A 22,152-nucleotide genomic window follows, 5' to 3' on the forward strand; every position below is an offset into this window, starting at 1 on the left:
TGAAATACAAATATACATCCTAAGCCCTTATTTAGGCAGTTAAATACTCTATTTCTCAAATAAAGGAAGCAGTAAGTGATCTCATTTGAAGAAATGTTTCATTTGAAGGAACTAATAGAGAGAAGACACATGTAACAGTGCACTATCAACTCTCTTTATTCTTTTGCTCTTTTTTATCCGTGATAATAGCCTTTGAAAACAGCATTCTTTTTCAGCTCTAAACCACATTTTTGCCACTGAAGCCAATGTACTTAGATAATGCAATAGCTAACAATTGTAACCAGCAGTTCAATTCCCTGACAGGGTCTCACTTTTACCAATAATGAGCAATTTTGCTGCAGTGACTGCACTGACAGGAGAATCAGGCATTTCAGCAAAGCATGCTCTGAAACTTCCAATTAGAAATTCTGGCAATTCATGCTTTGGCAGTTTAGGAAGTTGTTGCTCCTGAGGACCACCCACTTCTCTGTTGGATGCTGCTCCACACCAAAGGTGAGAGTGAGTAATACATTAATTTTAATCTCCAGTAGTTTTACAGACATACTTCCACCCTACTTCAAATACTTTAGATCCTTGCAAACAAAAAAGACAACCAAAATATGAAGTAATTCAGGATATTTAGTTACATATATCGTCAATTCCACTGTGTTTAAAAATCAGATATTATACGCCTGCACTGTTGATTTACCAACCTTCTTTAGATGAAGCTGGGGAAGCCAACACAAAAATCCATTTTGTGGCAGAAGCAGTACCACGAGGCACAATATTATTCCAATATGTGCCTTGAAAGAAAGAACAAGTGGTATTAATAGGAAACTTAGTTTTCTGTTAAAATTTGTTATTTAAAATTTAAAATAAATTCTATTGCAATCAATTATTAAATATATTTTAGGCAACATTTTCTACAAAAATCTTTCAAGAAACTGTTGTGGGGAGGGGGAAGCCTCCTCCTGACACCTATGTAAACACACAGAGAGAAATCCAGGAATGCAGAAGAGGATAAAGAATATTAATGGTCTTCAAGAGGGGACCAATTTGGTGATGAGGTTAAACAACATCCTAGATGTATTGTTAGTGTTTACCTAAACAAAGAAATGTGCCGAATCAGAATTCTATTTGAGAACTGTAGCAAGAAAAATAAAGCAATCCCTCTATTAGCACTGTAAAACCATAACATTAGTGTCTTGCACAATCACACTGATCAGGAGCCAGACTCCATGGTACAAGATAAAATAGGTTCAGTAGTTTAAGACTGCCTTCCTATCCCAAAGAAGAGGTGTTAAAAGCAGTAACTTGTGCACAGTTCACTGGTTGACAATGACTTTTCCGTGAAAAATATTTCCCTTTAAATGAGAAAGTATTTAAGCCCAAATGCTAATGAATCACTTAATTTAATTTTTAAACAAGTTAAAGCTGCCCTGACTTGCCAAGGGTAATTTCTGTGGTGACAGAGCTGTAGTTAGTTATTTCCTCCTATTCAATATTCTTAACTTAAAAAAATAAAGATGCAAAGGCACACCAACCTATTAAGTTTCCCTTCGCTACATGGAATTCGTTTTTGCCTGAAGAGATCCAAACTCCACTGCCATTAACTCCGAGGAGGCTGGGCTGACACTGAAGCTGCTGTGACCAAAATGCCATTCGAAGCTTGTCTGCCACCTTCTCCACAGGTGCCTGAGCTGCTGTTGCCACCGTGTGAGTTGCCTGGATTATGGTCTGGAACAGGCTGCACTGGTCAAACACTACGTAATCAGTGATGCTTACCTGGGAGGAAAAAGAAAAAAAGTGCTCTTGATAATAAATTAAGCTGTGGGGTGAACTGCATAATCTTTCACCAGAACCTTTTTTTGAAATATTCAAAGTGTGGGAAGGGAAAAATAAAAATGGTGCATTTTGAGTAATTGTCTTGCTAATAAGCCACAATCAGTATTAAACACCAGCTTACAACTCCCTTCTATCCAACAATCCATTTAGAAATCTCCATTTTAAGATAGCCCTTTGTTTTAGGATGTCTCCCTCTGAAAACATGCCAAATTCTGCAAACTAAGAGGTGAATTTTCAATTTCCCAGAGGAAGAGAGAAACTTGCACAGTGTAGCAATTCAAACCACACGACAAAAACTTGAATGCAATACTCCTTTGCAACTACCTTGTGGACATTTTAATTCACAGTGCAGGAGGAGGTCTAAATAAGCAATTCCATCTAAATAAGCAATTGCCCAAGTTGCAATTGCCAAGTGTCATGGACAACTAGACTGGAAACACTCTGGGATACTCCTAGAAAGAACAGAATGCCTAAGAGCACAAAAAGAGCAGCAGTTTGCCAATAACCTCAAAGCCAAGCTACTCATGATGCTCACATGCAAAAAAGGATTGTACATGCACATAGACCAAAACTCTTGTAAGCAAGGTAGTCATGCAGACAAACAAATTTTCTGTAAGACTGTTTTTACTCCCTTCTTCCCCATTCCCAACTCTGAAGAAAACAAGAAAAGCTGGAGAAACCAGTCAGGAATTCCGTATCAATACTGGACAGTACTTGCAGCAACTGAGTTGGTTTCACCCACACAAACTGTGGCTGAAGCAAGCAGCTCCACATGGCTCAGAGAAACCTCAACTGAGTGGAAAAATAAAAACACATTCTTTTGCATGGTGACCTTTTACTTATTTTCTCTAGCTAAGGAAAATGACAGGCACTGGAAGACAAGAGAAGAGGCTGCTTTCAGCAGTCAGACTTGATGCTCTGCCTCAACAGCATGTCCTACGACCAGGCAGAGCATTTCTTGTGTTCTTGAAAGCTTCTGCAATGCTGCGCTGGATGACCATGGGATGGTCTTCCTCCCCTCTTTACACCAGACACAAAAAGAGGATTTCAGCCATAGCCACAGAGAAGTTTTAACATACTGAATAAAGTGTACTACAAAATATCAAGCAATTAATTGCATTGTTTTCTTAGAATCTTGTGGGAAAACAACACAAATAATCAACCCAAGGTAAAGGACTAAACTGAAAGCAAAATAAAAAAATGCCTACTTGCCACCAATGGTTATCATCTCCTTGTGGTTTCTTTGAAACTATACCAGTCCTGAACCAGAGATTGCCATGGATATCCAAAGCCCATAATGTCTGCTGATCACCAAGGGTTATGCACACTGGTTCCAAAGCTTGCATTTCACTAGAAATTCAAACAAGTAAAAACGTTAAAAACCTTAGTTGAAATTTATGTTAATGGTATTTTAAGGAAGCTATTACAATGCTAATAGTTTAACACAGTTGAAACACAGTGGGACCAAGCTAAAAAACACATTTGACATTAAATTTTCAGTTATTCAGTATTTTATATTGTATTTAAGTAAAAAACATTCAACAACAACTACAGCAAAAACCATGAGTCCTTCAAAGATCAGTCAAGATGAAACTTGAACACTTAACAATAAAACTAAACAAGCCCTATTTTGTACAGTAAATAAGCATTCAAGAGCTGTGCTCTTTAAGCTTTTGATAAAACAGCTTCATAAATGTATCTCCTCAACTTCCTTGACCTATTCTGAGAACAATCTGCAGTTCAGGGACCACAAGTAAAAAAACTCAACTTAACTATGTGACAAAGATAAATGCTGAATTTAGGACTGTAAGTTTCCTGCATAAGTAAACGATTTCCAAGCTCAGAAAGTCAACAAAGTCAGGTGATCATATCAGACACTGAAAAGGTAGCAAACAATGCTAGTTCTTTCAGATAACCTTTCTTGACAATTTAAGAACAAATAGTGAGTGTTTCCTGCAATTTTAACACAAAGCCCAAGAACATGAAATGTACCTAAGGTGTAGGTCACGCAGGTATTTTCATTAAACAAACTCATTAAAGTACAAATAAATTTCACATTTGAACAAAGACACAGTAATGTCTCAGACAGTTCAAGAGCCAAATACCAGTCTAGGAGGCAGCACAAGTTAAGGTTTCACAATAGGATATTCAGTAGATAAAATCACCTAATGACAAGAACCTGAATTTCTTCCTAAACTTGTGCCAGGCTGATGTCACAAGAGACACTAAATTCTACATTCTCAAAGCCGGCAGCAGAGACTCAGCGCTTTTAACTTTATCACAAAAGAACTACACCATGAACACAGGATCAACTGCAAAGATAAATACCAACTACACAAAATATTTATAAAAATCTGTGGCTGGGGAGTGCAGAAGTGTTATCCAGCTGTGTGGTTGAGCAAGAAAATGCATACATTTAATCTCAGAAAAAAACAAAACAAAACAAAACAAAACAAACAAACAAACAAACAAACAAACAAACAAACAAAAAACCAAAAAAAAAAAAAAAACACCACCAAACCCAGAGAGCTCCTTAAAACTACTATGGCGCAGATTAAAGAAGCAATATTTTATTAAAAAATCACACTGACAGAAATCATAAAGATATTTTAAATTTTTTTCTCACTCTTTAAACCTGCTTCTGTTTATAACAATTCCTTTCATTACACAGCAGTCATCTATGGATGGATGGATGTCTGGCTGGCAGGAAGGAAGTACAGAGAGACAGCTAAAATAGATATATACACACACACAGTAGTATATAGACACACGAGTTCAGGTAATACTTTTTCAAACATTGAGGAGCTCCAGCACAATTATTTGTGTCATTCTGGTTATGCCCAGAATGTCCCTTTGGAGTTATTACCTGACAATATCACTCTTCCACTGCTCTCCCTCAGGACAGAAGCTGCGCACTCCCTCCCGGTAGAGCAGGGCCCGCTGCTCGCTCAGGGCCCACACCACATTATTTCTGGATGTGACCTGTGACAGTGGATAAGGGCAGTCAACCTTTACTGCTCGGGCACAAGGACGATCCACACTCAGGCCTAGAAATCAGAAAATGAGGATTGCTTTACAAACTTTAGCTTCTTGCAACAAAAAGGAAAGAGAAAAAGCAACTTAGTAAGAGAAAATGCAGAAGGGAATCTCCTTGACATGCTAACATTTGTCATTTGATCACAATTTCTTTGAGTGACTGTTCTTTCCATACACTATTAATGATTTCCTCTTACACAGCTGACCTCACACTTTAAAAAATAAGACACTGTACATCTTTCAACACCCTGCACAGTGCGTGCCCAGTACTGTCATTTCTGTTCCTTTTCTCCCTCTAGTGTCAGCACTAGGAATCTCCATTTGTAAAATCTCTATCAGAGCTGACAGAAGCGTCAAAGAAAAAGCCAGTAATGGAAGAAGTTTTTGCCCAAAACATGCCAGTGAGAGAAGCAACCTGATCTGAATAGTGACAGCAGAGCAATTACAAAAGAGCATGCCACAGTGTGTAGTGCCAAGAGGAGCAGAGAGGTTCTGGGAGATTTACAGGCAGTTTGCACATATTTCTACATCTAATCTACAGGAATAGGTCTTCTTTATTACACTGAAGCTTGATTTACACATGTGAAACTGCATGTGGAACACCTCAGAAGACATAGCTTTTGTTGCATCTCCTCATGCTGCCAAAGCCAGTATGGACAGACTCATGTGTATGATATATTCTAGACTAACAAGAACACTCATTTCTAAACCTCTGAGCACACACTTTTGTTATAAATGTTACGCAAGACAGTGAAGAGAATGAAAAGATCCTGGAGACACAATTTTCACTGGCTCCTCTCATTAGGAATGCAGATACACTGAGAATTTATTTTTTGCGTCAAAAGACAAATTTGGAAACCTAAGAACAGCAGAATGTAAGCTGATGTACTCAAACCAATCGTTCAAAGGGAAGAAAAATATTGATTCAAACCTCCACAGAGCCCTGTATGATTAGCATCCAAAATTTACTCTCCATCCCCACTATCCATGCCTGTTGGCAGTATGCATGTGACCATAGGCAGGCCACTTGATTTCTCTGGGACTACTAAACTTAACTAAAAAAGATAATTTTAATAGCAAGTCCTTGAAACAGCGATGTCTACTTAAAACAGTTTTCTTAATCACAAAGATTTTTTTGCATTGTGCTACAGTAACTAAACCTAAAAGAGAAGTTACCCAATTTCTGTGCCAGAATTAAATGAAAGGTAAATAAGAATTTTGATAGTCACTCAGACATGCTGTCCTGTTTCTGTACGTCTTATACAGTTTCCCTTCACCCCAGTCCTCCTCTTCATTCACCAGTAATTCCTTCATCATGTTATTGGTAATTTTTCCTTAGTAACTCACCTCTCTGTGCAAGCCCCACGTGCCCAGGACTCCTTGACACTTTTCTCTCTTAACTCTAAAGCTAATACTGCCATCCTTCATCCTAGCTCCTTGCATTTAGCCTGAGTATTGTTTCTATAACACCTTGCAAATACATCCTCTTCTGTTCACTGAAGAACTTAAAACTAAGGCCATGACCTCAAAGTTGCCACTACAGCATCCCTTTTTCCAGTTTGTGCCTCACTCACATCCAGTAAGAAGGCAGCTGAAGATTCCTGCCCCACTCTGTTCCCCCATGGCTCTGCTTTCTCTGTCACATAAAACACATACCACTTGTCTATACCTCCAAAACATTTCACAATCTTCTGTCTCAGAATACCTTCCTGTCATTATCAGGTGGTAACTCTTACTTTCTAGAGATCTGTCCTTTTCAAAACACAAAGCTTCTACTTCTCCCTATTCTGTCCACTTAAGGCTGAGTTGTTTCAGTGCACCATACCACTTGCAAAGCAAGGATATTATTTTGATATTTTCTACAAACCCTTTCCATTTATCTCCATCCATCTCATATCTTCCCCACGCCAAAAATTCTCTGTACTGTATGTACTCCAACTGGCACACACAAAACAACTGGCCATGAACTGGCTTTTCCACTCTCCTAATTACACAAAATCTCACAGCTGTTCCAAAGTGTTTCCCAAGATAAAAAGTTTTCCTTATATCCTGGCTGTGGATAAAAGTTTATAGCAAATTGCCATCATTCTATAGACTTGAAATCTAATAATCTCAGCCCACAAAAATTCAAGAGCCTGTGATTAATTCAGGTACCTGTTTGCAGATAGAGATCTCCGTTTGTTCTAATAATCCAGGCGGTGTCATCACTTAGAGCTACAAACACAGCCTGGGGTAAAGCCTCATACCAGTGCCGTTTTCCTTTTATAGTTACTTTGCCACAAGCAAAAGCTTTGTTAGTCTTCTGCTCAATCTTCCAGAGAAGAGTCCCTGTATGAGAAGAACATAACAGCACTCAGCAATTACTGCAACAGTCACAGATGACGTGTCCTAGCTACACCTAAACTAATAGGAGGGGAAAAGCAAACCACCAGCATTAAACAGAAATGCAAAAAGCCCTCACAATTATTTTTTTTTTAAAGTAAGACCAAAACAGTAACTGACTTCTAATATATAATAATAAAAATAAGAAGAAAAATATTTTTTCTTAAAAAAGAAAACCAAATGGAACGCCAAACTTCACTGCTGGCTTGTACATTGTACTGCCAGAACAGTACATGGTCATATTAATTTCCTTTGAATGATTCCACAAAGTTGCATTTAATTCCATTTTGACATGTTGTGGTTAACGTGCTCCCACATTAATACATCCATGGCAAACTGTGGATGCTAGGAACTTCCACAAATTCAGTGAAAAGATGGGTTAAATCCTGGAACTGAAGGACAAGAAATGCAGAGGAACAACATTTTGCCCAAGCAATATGAAGCATCAACAACTGTAGCCTGAAACTATAAAGGGCAAACATGACTTTCACTTTTCTGCAGGGACCTGCTGTTGGACCACTCCTAAGGGTAAGATACTGATCTGGATGAACCCACACTCTCACCTACTACTCAAATTGTTTTGTCTATAGCAAAGCTCAGCTACAGATCAAACAGAATTTCTTTCCTCTTAAAAGAGATAGCAAGCCTTCCCCTACAGAGAGAAGGGAAGACTGACATGTGCTTTTAGAGATGACAGGGAAGAGAAGCACTGGCAAGGCAGAAGAAATAAAATGGCTGAGAAACTTTGTATTTTCACTCCAGTCCTGGAACAATCTGGAAGGCCAAAAGTGACACAAGTTTATAACCAAAACCTGCTTATTTTTAATCCAACATAATCCTCATTCACAGCCATCCAGAACAAATGTATATGCAAATGTACTAGAACTTCAAAGTATTTTTCTTCAGAAAGAAAAGAAATCAAATCAACCAACTCATGCATACAAAAAGCCAATTCTGCACTTTAAAATTGTGAATCACAGAGTAGTTTGGGTGGGAAGGGATCTTAAAGATAATCTAGGTCCAACCCCCCTGCCAGGGCAGGGACACCTCTCACTTGACCAGATTGCTGAAAGCCTCATCCAGCCTGGCCTTGAACACTTCCTGGGACAGGGGATCCATAGTTTCTCTGGGAAACCTCTTCCTGTGCCTCACACCCTCACAGCCACGAACTTCTATAGCTCTGTAACAAAAATCAAAGTTTTGTATAGACAAGGAGCTCTTCTCTGCCTACCACTAAACTGCTACTTCAGAAGTTCACTTTAATCAAGCAAATGCATAGTGGAAAACTTCCAAAATGCAATGTGAACCTGTTAGAAAGACAGCCACAAACTGGAACATGGGATGCAGAGGTAGTGAAGATGCAGCCATATAACTGTGACTAAAAAAAACCAAACAAAAAGAAATCCAAAGCAACACAATACTTTTACATGAAACAAGCTGTAAACAACCAAGTTTCTGGAAGTAAAACCAAGTTTCTGGAAGTAATTCATTTGAAAAAAACCCAAACAATAAACTGCCTATGTGGAAATTACATATGCACTCAAGTCTATCTATAATCTCATAAAAATGACAAGTTTCACCTAATTAAATAATAACTGATAATTTTAAAAACCCCACAAAAACCAAAACCAAAGAAAATACTCAAGTCTACCCAAGTTTTATATTTAAAAGGTGAGAGTGCAGCAGAAGCCAACCTACCTGAGGGGGAAACTGCCACTTGCTGGACTCCATCCTCAAACTTCTGCCAGCGCAGCCCGGCCGCAGGAAGGGCACTGCAGTACAGGCTGCCTCGGTAGTCCAGGCACCAAATGTATTTTTCTGAGACAACCAGGCTGAGGATGCCATAACCAGGGCCAGAGTATCCCATCCAGCTCTCTGCAAACTAAAAACTGTAGAGTCAGAACAGCGTCAGGTGTCTTCAAACTGCGTGAGAAAATGGGTAGGTAAGAACAGCAGCTCCCACGTTTTGATTTTTAAAAAGGTAACTTAAGTACTTTAATCAACGAATAAATCTGCCTCATGAAAATAAAACTACATCTGTCATTGTTCTCTAAGGCAGTATGTGCACAACGAGACTGCTAGAACAACAGATTTAGCAAAAAAACAAACCACTCCATCCCGTCACCCACATCCAAAGAAGGAATATATAAAAATGTACAGTCTGCCTGTAATCCAGGAAATTATTCATTGTCTAGGAAGTGATGAGCAAAGGGAACAAGACAGGTGAAGGGCAGAGACAGCTGAATATCTAATTCTGATACTCTGTATGGTAGAGGAGACACATCTTGCAGATATCTGGTTTACAGCCTGCTCTCTTAAATTTTGATTGCTTGCATGAGGTGAACTCAAGCACTGCATACATTACCAGGGAACTTTTCTGAACATGACAGAGTATAAGAATACCATAACCTGAAACTAAAATCTTCTGAAATTTGGGCTCCAGTTGTTAGTAGATAGGAGACCATCAACTTATAACTCAATCTTTATGAATGAATATTTGGTTGATCTCAATACAAGGCTGTTACAGATCTGAAAGAAACAAAATCCCCACCCTACAACAACTGCATTTCCTTCTTATGACTTCTGCTAAAAGCCCCAGTGATTCCAGCAATTTTGCAGATTTTACAATTTACTTCAGTACTTCTTTTCTATAGTGTCTATGAGGATTACTCACAAAATAACAATGAAGGAAAGAGGGATAACAGAAAAAGGAAACTGTCAACATTTTAAACGGTCCTAGCTACTGCTGGTTAGGGGGCAAAGACTAATCCTTATCCTGAGTATTTACAGGTAAAATAATCCTTAAACAGAAGCCAGCCATGTGAGATAATTAGCATTAATTCTCCATGAAGTCAGCTGAATTTGAGAACAGTATCACACAGAATTTGGACTACTGGAGATCCAAACTAGCAGCAGCCCTTGAGTGTGACTGTGTTTTACTGCTCACTTTTTAATGGATGGGTTTCTAACAGCATTTTTGTTGAGCTGGGAGTAATACAGCCAGAACAGCTTCTCTGCATTGCTAGCACACATCACCCATTCTGAAGTCAGATACACCACATTTTTAAGAGTTACAACACGTACTGTTGTTTGGCTTTATATTTTACTTGTGTATTGAATCAAAGAAAAAAAATTGCTCTCCTAAAGATGTAAAGGAAGTAACTGCAGGAATGTTTCTTTTGAAAAGCTGTTTCTTTTTAAGGTTAAAGGTACTTTAATTAAAACTGAAAAGAAATACCTGATCAGATTTTGACAGCACCATTTCATCTAGGCTTATCTTGGCTACATCCTGTGCACCAGGCACAGAACCAACTTCAGGCATGCTGGTCTCTGAGGATGAATATGGTAATCCATGTCCATAAATATCCTCTTCATCACTTGAGGCAGATTTTTCAGTCTTACTTTCATGAGTGTCTGCTAACCTTTCAGCAGTGCTAGTACTACATTTAGCTTTGATTGCACTTTCAAAATTCCACCTAGAAATGGAACAGTTATCTGAATGAACATTGTCAGAGATGTCACACTGGAGCCCAGAAGGGTCTGACAGAGCACTGTGGATTAGAGACAGCTGCTGCTGGTCTTCCCCACCAGTTTCATCACTTTCCTTTGGTGTCAGGAATGTCTGGACACCAAGCATACTGTCACATTCCAAAAACATCTGCTCTGTAAGGTCTGGATCTTCAGAAGATATCTCAGTATCCTTCAGCTTCATTTTATCCAAGTCTTCATCTATTTTACACAATGTAGGAAAATCCTGCTCCTCCTCTTCCTCCTGGCTCAGCTTTCCAAGACAGCATTCAGTGTTTGCAGAAACCACACCACCATTACATTCCCCACCAACACTGCTTGTCAAGTCTCCTGTGAGCATCAGAGGAGATGCAGACGTCAAAGTATCTATAATAGCTGAAGTACCCATGCCACTGTCACTGTTTGGAAGTCCCTGTACATCAACCACATCTCCATTTTCTTCATTAATTAGTGCATTTGCTGACTCAGGAGACTGCAGGACACTGAAAGTTTCTGAACCGTTATCTTCTTGCAAGATTGTATGGGACTCCACACTGAACACACTCTCCTGATCTGGAGATCCAGTACTCAAATGATCAATGCTGCCACTCATTATGCTGGAAGTCATGGAAAAGGAGTCTGCATTCAAGGAATGTGGACTGTCACCAGAAAGCTGACGCTCATAAATTGGTGTGCCTTCCAGAGAGCTGTGGTTTCTCCTTGTCCCACTTTCTGTTATCACACACACATGAAAAAAAAGGAGAAAAGTAGTATTAATAAAATTTATTAAATCCCAGTGCCAAGTAAGAAATTAAAATATTTTTAGAACTGGAGGAAGAACAAAATTAAATCTAAATTTTAACCATACTGATTTTTTTTTAACTTTAACATTAAATGATACATACAAAGCCAAAAGTCTTAATACAGTAAACAATTAAAATTATCGAGTACTCACACTACTTTATCAAACTAAAGAGGACAGCTAAGAAAGACACTGTCAAATATTCTATTACACAATTCCAACATAAAACTGGACAGAGTCCACTGTATGTTCCCATTAACAAATATATTAGAATCAAAGCATGTTTACATAAAGCAAAACAAAAGAAATAAATTCCAAAGAGCTCTAAAAAGTCTTCATCAATTTATCACTTTTAAAGATTTTCATCTTAAACAGAAATGGCCTACCACAACCCCTCCACCACCGCAGAAGCACAACACCACAGTATACACAAAACCTGCTGAACACAGACTCTCATGTAACACACTCTAACAACAAGCAGTGGCAAGGAAAAGTTCTGCTTGACCTACCCTGTTTCTTCTTTTTTTTCTTTTTCACCTTAATTGGCTTTACAATAAGTTCTTGATCAAAATCTTCAGAGCTGATGGTGCTGAACCGTTGTGAAGAAAGCTGACCTTCCCTCTGAGCTTCTGGAAGCTGGTCTGCACACAACATAAAGCTTGAGCCACTGTCCACAGAGTTCACGGAGCTGCTCCTGCTTCGTGATTCACTGACTACAGAGCAGCCCCTTTTCCTGGATTCACTGCTCAAGTCTCCCACTCTATCAAAACTTTTCTCTGATAGTGTTGGAGTTTCCAGATCATCTTTCACTGAAGAAGTGCCATTTTTATCACCAGTAACTGAAGGGGAAGTAAACATTTTTTTTTCTGTTTCCACTGAAGGGCTGGATGATACAGATGAAACTACTGATGATGGGGTCAGCAGTTTAGGACTTGTATCTGTGAAAGGATGTGACAATTTTAAATTCACATCTAAAATTGTCCAAAAGAAAAATAAATGTATAAATACTTGTTCAAATATAAATACTAGCATCAAATGAGTGGAGGCATAATTTTGGAGAGTACTGAAAGGAAAAAATATTTACATTTAAAAAAATATTCCAAGCTAACAATATTTAAAAATAAATACTTGTTCATGTGTACACATGCACACACACATACAATAACTTATTGCAAATTAATCTGTATGAAAGCACTTCCCCCAAACCCTGTATCAAGCTTCTATTAGCAAAATCCTGAATTTTCATTTATGTAAAAAGAACAGTACAGGTCTGCAGCTTGGAAGATCCAATTGTATCACATATGAAGTGCCATCCTATGTCTTTAACATCTTCATTCAAACATTTAGCAGCTTGAAAAAAAATCAAGGAGAATTACCAGATAAATCACTGTAGTGAATAGAAGAAAATACACTTTGAAAGGCTCATTTCAAACTATACTTGAAAGTTGAGATTAAAATAATAAACAGTCTCTAGAGTTTTGTGAGTAAAGACCTGCCTAAATGACTAAAGTTATTGCCAATGTGAAATGATAAGAAAGTTCCCCAGCATTCAATGAGACTTCATAGAATATTTATTAGCATTTTGCTAATACAAAGCTTAGATGGAGTATTTAAATGCATTAATTGTCCCTTTTAAAGAGTTCTAGTAACATAAATGTCAGATGGCAACAAGTACGAAGAAGTCAAATTATTTCTGGAATTTTAGTGACCATTCTTTGGATTTATTTGCCAATTCTTTCTTTTTCATTGCTAGGAAGGCTGAGATTTCCCCTGGAATGTGGCTGGTGACAGGTGGCATAGAATCAATGTATTCAGCTATTGAGACTGATCCTAAAGGGATAACCATAATCAGGAATCCAGACTGCTTCAGCATCATGGTTCAGAATGAGCTCTCAAATGCACGGATTAGAGATGCCTCATTAGGTTAATGCTGATCCACCCTCAAAAAAGGCAAGCATATTTAATTTCTTAATGCCCCCATTCTCACTGTAGCCAAAAGAGAAGCTCAGATAAGCAGATAAACCAGATCTCTAAATATAACCTATAAAACAGATGAGTAACTGTACAGGACCTGGCAGGTTGTTGCAATAATCTGAAGAGTTTTGCCTGAGGTTTGGGTTATTTCATTTTTGTTGGGTTTTCTTTTGTTTGTTTGTTTTTATTATTATTATAATTTTAAAAGTACAATAGGCACCATGTTCCATGAGGAAGCTTACTAATGTATACAAACCTATTGATGACACTCCTTCAGGTCTATTTGAAATTCTTATTATGTCTCTATCTCCCTTTAAGAGAAAAATCTCATTGTTGGTACAGGACACAGAGACAATATCACCGTATCCTTCCAAGCCACCAATCAAAGCCTGTAAAGAGGCAACAGAGAAAGAAATAATTGGCATTACATTAACACAGTGTTTGCACAACATGGTACTCTTAACAAAAGTGTTCACTGGATTTTAATCAACATAAACAGTTACAGGCTTAAGATTTTTATCTTTTTTAAAAAGAAAGAAAATAGAAAAAAAGAATTAGGAAAGAACCCTTTAATCACGATGCAGCTCCATTTTTATACTAATTTAAATTCCACAGATCTATTCTTTGTCCAACTAAAGGCAACTAAATATAACAACTTAAGCAATATACAATTTGGTGCCACAGTACAAATGTTTAATATTGTTCAGACAAAAATATATTAGCTTGTATCCATATTCATACGCGTTTTTAAGACAACAAAATAGCTAACACTTCACTGTATAACAAATAAAAGGTAATCTGTCTTTTTTTCAGACACCAACAGTAGTAGAAGGGAAAGAATAAATAGTTCCAGGCACATTTTATAGGCCTAAAATATCTTTTTGCATTAGTTCCTACACTGTAGGTCTCAATGTTTCACTAAGCATCAGAATTAATTTTGATGTTAACAGCACGACTGAAAGCTTTAAATATATGTAATTTTCATAAACAACATACTGAGCTAGTTGGTGAGTATATCATGTGCAATGACAACTTGAGAAGGGAGACAATAAATGTTCTTTTTTTTTTCATTTTAAACAGGGATTTGAATCACAGCCATAGAATGCATAACCAAAAGAGTCTCATGAACAAAAACATGGAAGAAACAAAATATGCAGCCACAAGATTTATCTACCTGGTTCACAGTGTCTAGTAAATAGACGCTGTATTCGTTCCAGGTCAGCACCCATCCTTCTTGGAAAAAGCATGAGACAAGCCCAAGGTGTTTCTCTGGAGAGCTGTAACTTCCTCTGTCAGGTGGTTCCAAACGAGGATACAGTTCAAAAGTTTTTATTCCTCCAGCAAATACATCTTTCAATATGAATGTGGCCTGAACAGTCCCATGAACATCAGACTTCCACAGACGAAGCCCAGGTCTGGCAGCAAATAGTGTCAAGTCACTCTGTTTACACAGGCCAGGTATAAAACATGCTCCAAATTTGCCAGTGCTAAAATGCAAAAGAATTCCTTTTAAAAGCTATATACTCAACTTAGAAACAATTTAAAAACTAATGGTGCAAATTTACAAGCTCAAATTATCAGAAGTCTTTGATTAAAATATTCAGTCAAATGTCTGAAGTATAAATTTAGTTACAGTACGACAAGAGCAGTAACTCCAAATAACAATTTTCCTCTCAGCTTTGGATGTCAGACACTTCATCAAGTAAGCAAGTTAAATGACTCCTCCTAATAAGCTTCATAGCCTTAATGCCACTCTGTCCATCTCAAAAAGATCCTACAATGCATTCTTCCTTCTCCTAGAATCAATAAAAAACAAGCAAAACACTGCAAACTAATGCTAAGAAACTGACAGCCTTTACTTGCAAGAAGCACAGAACAGATCTCAGCTTTTAAACCCTTGGTTTCTAATACACAGAAACACCTTTACTATCATCCAAGGAAACATTACACATATAAGATGGACCTTGGTATTCCTCTTACTATTCATATCCCTGAAAGATACATCATAAACCCTTTTTCAAGGGTAAATTTCCTCTCCTTAGAGACAGTCAGTCATGCTGTTCTGTGACCGGGTTCCCTCTTCCTTACCCGACAGGGATTACATAAGAGAAGATGTCAAAGCCACACAAGAGGTTTCTAGTCTTCAATTCAAATTTAAGTGCTTACTACACATTCTCCGTATCAACTCATTTCAGTGTATAAAAAAACCAGGGATGATGACTTGCTTTTTGCATCAAATATTACATCACCTGTTAGACAGACTTGATTACAATGCTTGCTCACTCCAAGTGACAATAAACAAAGAGGGACTGCAGAGGAAGTTTAGCAGTGTTTTTCAGTTTAAACAATGAGAAAACATCTTAAATATTTGTGCCTAATAGTGCCTTGAAAACATGATTGTAACACACTTGCAACCACACACTTTCTAAATAGGTAAAATTGTCATTTCATGTTCTATTACACACAGCTATTGTAACTAGCTTTTTATGAGCAGACTGCTGTGTTGTATTAATTTTACTGCCTAGATCACTCAGTCTGTAATTCACTTTGAAATGCAAGAATTAATAGATGAGCCTGCATCAGGATTTTATGAGGGTTACTTTTTTCTGGGCTGTGTTCCAACTTGGTTGACGGATTTCTCTTCTGTGTAGAAGAGCAGAGTCCGCTGTAGGGTAGAGACAAGCAGCACCTTCTGGTTGTAATCCAGCTGGACAATCGAAGATGGCTCTTCCAATACAAGGCTGGAGTTGCAAATACCCTTTCAAAGACACACACAATTCACTAGAGTCAAACCCTCCTGAAAATACAAGGTAGTAACTAACACTTCAATGAAATTTATAAGCCCAAGAGAAAAAACAAAAAAGCTTTTGAACTCCTGTTGCATGAAATTCACTTAATGAATATGGACTTAATTTATGTAGGCAAGAGGGAAGTTAAGATTGTGTGTGACACACTGTGAAATGTAGTTTCTCTTGGAATATTAGTTAATATATTTCTTTTGCAATCAACAGAAACTTTGGAACTTTAGGACACATTTTCTTCCTTCTTCCCCACTGCCAGCTCATACATTGCTGAGACAATCATTACTTTTGGTGATTTCTGTCAAATCAAATTGGGGGACAGTCACAGATAAATCAGGACAGATGTTTTTTAAATTTTTCTCCCATTTAGAAAACCAAGTTGGCATTAATTTTGTTGACATCCCAGGTCTGTAGTAACTAACAAGATGTGAGAAAAATTCCATTTACTGGTAACATGGTAGTCAGCCAGCAGCACCTGAACGTTACTTTCATTCTACACTCTAGACTGAACTATTCTGGGACAAGAACTTCACCAATAGAGCCACATCAATCAAAAATACCCCTTCCAAACAAAAGAGAAAGTACTGGCTGAAAGCTGAAGAAAGATTTAATAGTTATTTCATGAAAAATGAGAAGGCTCACTACTTCTTTTAAAATGCACTACTTTTTTTAAAAGACAAGGCAGTTGGGAAGAATGGCAATCCAATGGTTGCTTTGCTAGGTGTGCACACACTGGGCCAAGTGTATATTTACCAATAAAGCCATCCAACTAAACACATAACACTAAGCAATTAAGTAACTGCTAAATATTTAAACACACAAGCATCCTTTCAGAAAAGTGCAAATGTGAATTAAGATCCCTGTAAGAAACGCTCACCTGGTCTAGGTCAAGTGCAGAATAAACAATTTTTCCTTTATCATCTCCAGAGAATAACTTCATCCCATTGGGACTCCAAGCTAAAGCTGTAATGCTACTTTTGTGGATGCCAGCAACATCAAATCTGCGAAGCTGTGAAACAATAACAAAGCAATAGAAGAATGAGCTGAAGAGAAAATGGATGCACAAACCTATTCAGTGACTCCTGGTTTAACTGGTGATCAAGTACAAAAATGCAGGTTCTTCTAAAGTTTATTTAGCACAAAACCCCCATAACAATCCAAACCCCCCTCCACCAAAGAGATCAGCCAATTATTACACATGAGAAATCTCTCAGAAACATATTTGATTAAATATTTGATTAAATACTTTTGTAATGCAAAGCATGCTTTAGTATTATTGTTTTATAAGCTTAACATATGATGCCTAAAATACATTCACAGCTATTTCATCAGGCAAGACTGAATCACAGTAACACTCTAGTAGAGCTGGCCATACAAGAGCTCACAGAGATATAGGCAAATGAAAGTATTTACCTGTTTGTTCCTTCCAGGTAAGGAAGACACAAGCTGGAAAACTGCAACTCGACCTGAGGCTGTACCAACAGCAACCAGATCATCAAAACAACTCAGTAGCTTTACAAAAGTTATAGATTCACACCTCCCCTGTTGAAACAAACCATACAAAGAACTCACAAGTTAATGAGACACCAACAGAGAGCTCAATTCTGAGCAACTCAGCTTCATCAGAAGAGACAACAGTAAAAGTTAGTATTTACCTCAAAATTATATTTTTTCATCTGGTTTAAATGTCTGCAATAGAGATAAAGCATTCCAATGCTGCTCCCCACAGCAATGTAGTCTCCATTGGTATCAAGTGCTGTGAGGTAAACCACAATAGAGCGAAAGCCTTTCTGGATCTTGGTAGGAATGGCATTGAGGAGATAATACAAGGGACAAAATTCCTTAAATATAACCGGTGAAGCCACAGATGCCATAGCAAGGATTTGCATCAGCAATTTTCAGGATGAAATAAACACATCTACATGACCACATAAGGAAATCTGGAAGACAAAAGCAAAAGACATGTCATTAGCTTGTGTGGAGAGAGTAATAGGTTAACAGACACAATTTAGCAAAAAAAAGAAGAAAAAAAATCTCAGATTTTGCTTTGCATAAAGAAAAGGCAAGTTAAATTCTTGTAGCGAATGTAACCTACTCTTAGAAGAAACCTTTTCTTACTAAAAAGCATATTCCTTGAGTTCAATTAACATGTAAGGATGTACAGTAACCACTAAATATGGGATAATCACTTTTTCTTGCATCTCCAAGTTTGTCAAAGTTGAGTTGAAATGCAATGTTTCTTTTCATCTGCTTAGTGGAAAAAAAAAGTAAGGCCTCTGACACTGAACAACCCATCTGACATATTTCTTCATCTTTCTGCAGCCTCTACCCTCAATCCAACCAGTGCCCAAGAGTATGGGATATTCACTGTGTCAGACAGTGCTGTAAGATCAAAGCAACAGATGAGCATTTTTGCTCCACTCCTTAATGCCCCACAGCCCAGGAAAAAACACAGCTGAGAAACAGTTCAGCTAGAGCTCCATCTGCCATATATTCAAGTAACAACCAAAAAAATTAGAATAATGTGGGAAGAAAAGGGAGAGTAAAAACTAAAGAACTCCCATTTTGACAGACACAGGAAAATATCCACGTAGCAACTGAATTTAGAAAGATAAGGAGCAAACAGGGAAAAAGTACCATATGTCCAGGTTTCCTTTAATGGATAAGAAAATAATTTCATGCTTGTGAGCCATACTGTAAATATACTTTGGGAATAATATCTAAGAATAACAGAAACAAAGAGTCTGTTTGCCTTCTCCAAGGAAAACAAGGTAGACAGAGCTCATCACAGTAACAACAAACTGGCACCTTCAGAAAAAGCTGATCATGAGGAACGCAAAAATATTCAAAAAATTTAATTAAAAATTTAATTAAACCCAGTAATTTTTCTCATCACTATGGCCTTGACAAGAACACTTTGCAGCAGTAGCTGCTGCTTCTCCTCATGGGTGACTTTGAAATGTGGGAAAAAAAAGAAGCCTTTATTTCTCCAATTTTATTTTGCCATGAGCAAGTCTGATTAACAGAATAGTATAGAGTCTTGCAGTTTTCCAAGACAAGAATTTTGGATATCTGTAGACAGGAAATTTTTTACAGTTGTTTAAGACCTTAACACTGAAGACTTTCTTTAGCTTCAGCAGAGTTAGAACTTCCTTAGAGAAATAAAACACAGAAATCAGTCAATTGAAGTTAGAAATGCTTCTAAATGCTCACAATTACTCTGTGAAGTACTCCTACTGCAATTTGTGATATGTCCTATTGTGCCTAGTTTTTAAATCTCTAAGGATGGAAAGTGGTTTTTTTTGTTTGGCAGCTTCATACATTGCTTGCAGTGTGTATCAACTATATTAGAAAAAAAAAAAAGCTGCTCTAGTTCAATATCTCCATTACTGAAAAGCTCTGGAGCCTCAGCTTTCCAACTATTCCAGTTATTGTACAAGAGCATTCAGCACCCACACTTTGGGCCCTGCAACACTTGCTGCCAATATAAAATTTCACTAAGTCCAAAGGGACTGTTTGCATGACACTGCCCATGCATGTCACACACAAACCACAGGAACAAAGACTGGTTATTTGGCTTATATTTTATCTGCTACAACAACTGCCAATACCTGCACTAGCACCAGCTGTTAGATGTTCCTAATTGTGGTAAATTTTACTGCTTGCTAGAGTTTAGAAATTAATTCCTCTCTCCTCCAATGTTTACAGCCTGTCATGATGTATTTCACGAAATACCATGAAGACAAGCTGATACATGTGTCCAAACTATTTCTGAATGAAGAGTTCCTTTCAGAGATGTTTATTAAGTTAACAGAACCTTAGCACATCACGACACTTCCACAATATTTTCACAAACCATCTATTTCCTATCCTATATTTTAGGTCTCCTACCCCTTCCTTCAGCATTTACTACTATCTACAGTCAACTAAATACAAAAAAAAATCCACTGCTAAAGTCCCATTTGCTGTTCTAAACGTGCTGTTTTGCCACTTTAGTAATCTTACTAGTCAATGGTCCTTTTTTTCTTTTCTCTAATAAAACAAAATCCAGTCTTTGTCTTGAGTCTCAGATTTACTAATCTTCCTCTGTCTAACCTCAACTTCTACCACTATTCATGAATTTCACATATTTTAACTCTTCTTTGTGACTCTTGCAATTTACATTTGTCAGCATCCAAAGCTGCTCTTGCAGTTGGAACCATCTCACACTCCTCAGTTACCAAAGAACCTTCCAAGCCCTCAGAATTCATTCTCTCTCTTAGTTTCCACCACTTATTCTTCCAGCTCAACTAATCCATTAAAAACAGAGTAAGTGATTACCAGCTATGGAAATATGCAAGTTTTTATTATCCAGAAAAAGACTTTTCCTCTTTCCTCTACAATAACCTTAACTGCTACCCGATGTATATTTTGGAAGTTCACATTTAATTTTAAAAAAGAATAAAAAGGAAAGTTTGAAGGGTTTTTTTCTTCCCATCCACAAAAAAAACATGGGAGGAATTATTTCTTGTCACATACTAAGTTAAATTTCAAAACTCTGCTGTTAGGTAAGGGTTCTCACACTTTGTAAAATTTATATACTATCTCTGATGGCAAACTAGTCAAAAAAACAAATTAAGATTTTGTTCTCTATAACCCATTCACCCTGTACAATCAAAAAAAAGGAAAAAAATTATCAATGATCTATAATTTCTTGACACTATACTCAGATTAGTTTCAACTTGAGCAATTTACAGACTAACAAAACACTTCTACTGCTTGTGTAAAAACATACAGGTGAAAATTCAAAACCATACTTTCATTAAAAGTATTTTTTATTAAAAATACTACTAGTTATGTAATTTTGCCAATACTAACCAAATGTGTAAGGGCCTAGAAGATCTCCCATATGGCCTGTACATTCAAAACACCTGCACAAATGCCACAATTCTTTGCTTTTGAGCCTAAAGCAAATATCCCTGTAATGACAGTTGTGTATCACATGTAGTCTGTAATGGCTTTAGGATAAATTGTTATCTGTTTTTCCTACCTCATTAATCAAAGCCCAACAGTGGATATAATTTATTTTCTCAGGCAGATTTTGGAACGGGATGCACGTGTTCAGCCTGTGCCAGCCACAGTCACTCTGAAGTACAAAACAGCTGTACAGGGCAAATCAGCTTGTGCTAAGCAGCTGTCCTGCAGCAGAGATAAAGTGGAGAAAAACACCACATCAAAAACAATCACCAGAGTCCTTCCTTCTCAACTCTCAGACTTCACAAGTTCTTAAATACTGCATTCAAGGCCATGCTTTGAAAAGTAGCTTTTTCAATTTTTTTTTCCTGGTCTTGGAAACAGGAATAAGGCTCAATGCTGCTTAACAGAGGGCAACTAAACTGAGAGATAATCTCGTGGTGCAGCAGACAGGCAGTGGCTAAAGGATATGCCACAGACAGACTGCAGGAAACCAAAGCTGTCACTGCATTTCTTTGAGCCCAAGGAGACTGTTTATACTAAAGGGAAAACAACTCCATTTTTTTTTTTTTTAAATCTTTGACATTAAAACTTACATTTAAGTTCTTCAGAGCACCGACAAACTACCATATGATCACACAACAGTCTCTGTTCTCAGCTAGATGCTACCAACTAAAAAGGAAAGCGGTTTTCTTTTCTAATACATCTCACACAGTCAGCCCCAGAGAGGGCTACCCCAGTGTCACATCTCTAGAGGTTTTCACAGCAGAATGCTGCCAAACAGGGCAGAGAACACAAACACACATCCTGGGCAGAGAACACAAACACACACCCCGCCAGAGCAGCTCTGCTTTCACGTGTCCTGCACACAGG

The 22,152-nt window shown here is 37.6% G+C and overlaps 1 protein-coding gene across 1 annotated transcript in view; it reads right to left on the reverse strand.

The window, feature by feature from the left end:
- The window catches only part of TECPR2 (tectonin beta-propeller repeat containing 2), a 43,462-nt gene extending 21,995 nt beyond the window's left edge, over positions 1-21,467 (reverse strand). The window contains exons 1-15 of the mRNA XM_083862846.1: positions 21,356-21,467; positions 17,982-18,266; positions 17,740-17,868; positions 17,204-17,335; positions 16,126-16,283; positions 14,700-15,012; positions 13,782-13,914; positions 12,061-12,489; positions 10,481-11,481; positions 8,941-9,124; positions 7,015-7,188; positions 4,691-4,871; positions 3,033-3,174; positions 1,524-1,764; positions 693-782 (exon numbers count right to left, since the gene is read on the reverse strand). Coding sequence (XP_083718972.1) covers positions 693-782; positions 1,524-1,764; positions 3,033-3,174; positions 4,691-4,871; positions 7,015-7,188; positions 8,941-9,124; positions 10,481-11,481; positions 12,061-12,489; positions 13,782-13,914; positions 14,700-15,012; positions 16,126-16,283; positions 17,204-17,335; positions 17,740-17,868; positions 17,982-18,215 — 3,541 coding nt within the window. The 5' untranslated portion in view covers positions 18,216-18,266; positions 21,356-21,467. The remainder of the gene's footprint in view (positions 1-692; positions 783-1,523; positions 1,765-3,032; positions 3,175-4,690; positions 4,872-7,014; positions 7,189-8,940; positions 9,125-10,480; positions 11,482-12,060; positions 12,490-13,781; positions 13,915-14,699; positions 15,013-16,125; positions 16,284-17,203; positions 17,336-17,739; positions 17,869-17,981; positions 18,267-21,355) is intronic.
- Between the last annotated feature and the right edge of the window lie 685 nt (positions 21,468-22,152).

The sequence above is a fragment of the Zosterops lateralis genome (genome assembly GCF_965231275.1).
Source record: "Zosterops lateralis genome assembly, chromosome: 6".
NCBI lineage: Eukaryota > Metazoa > Chordata > Aves > Passeriformes > Zosteropidae > Zosterops > Zosterops lateralis.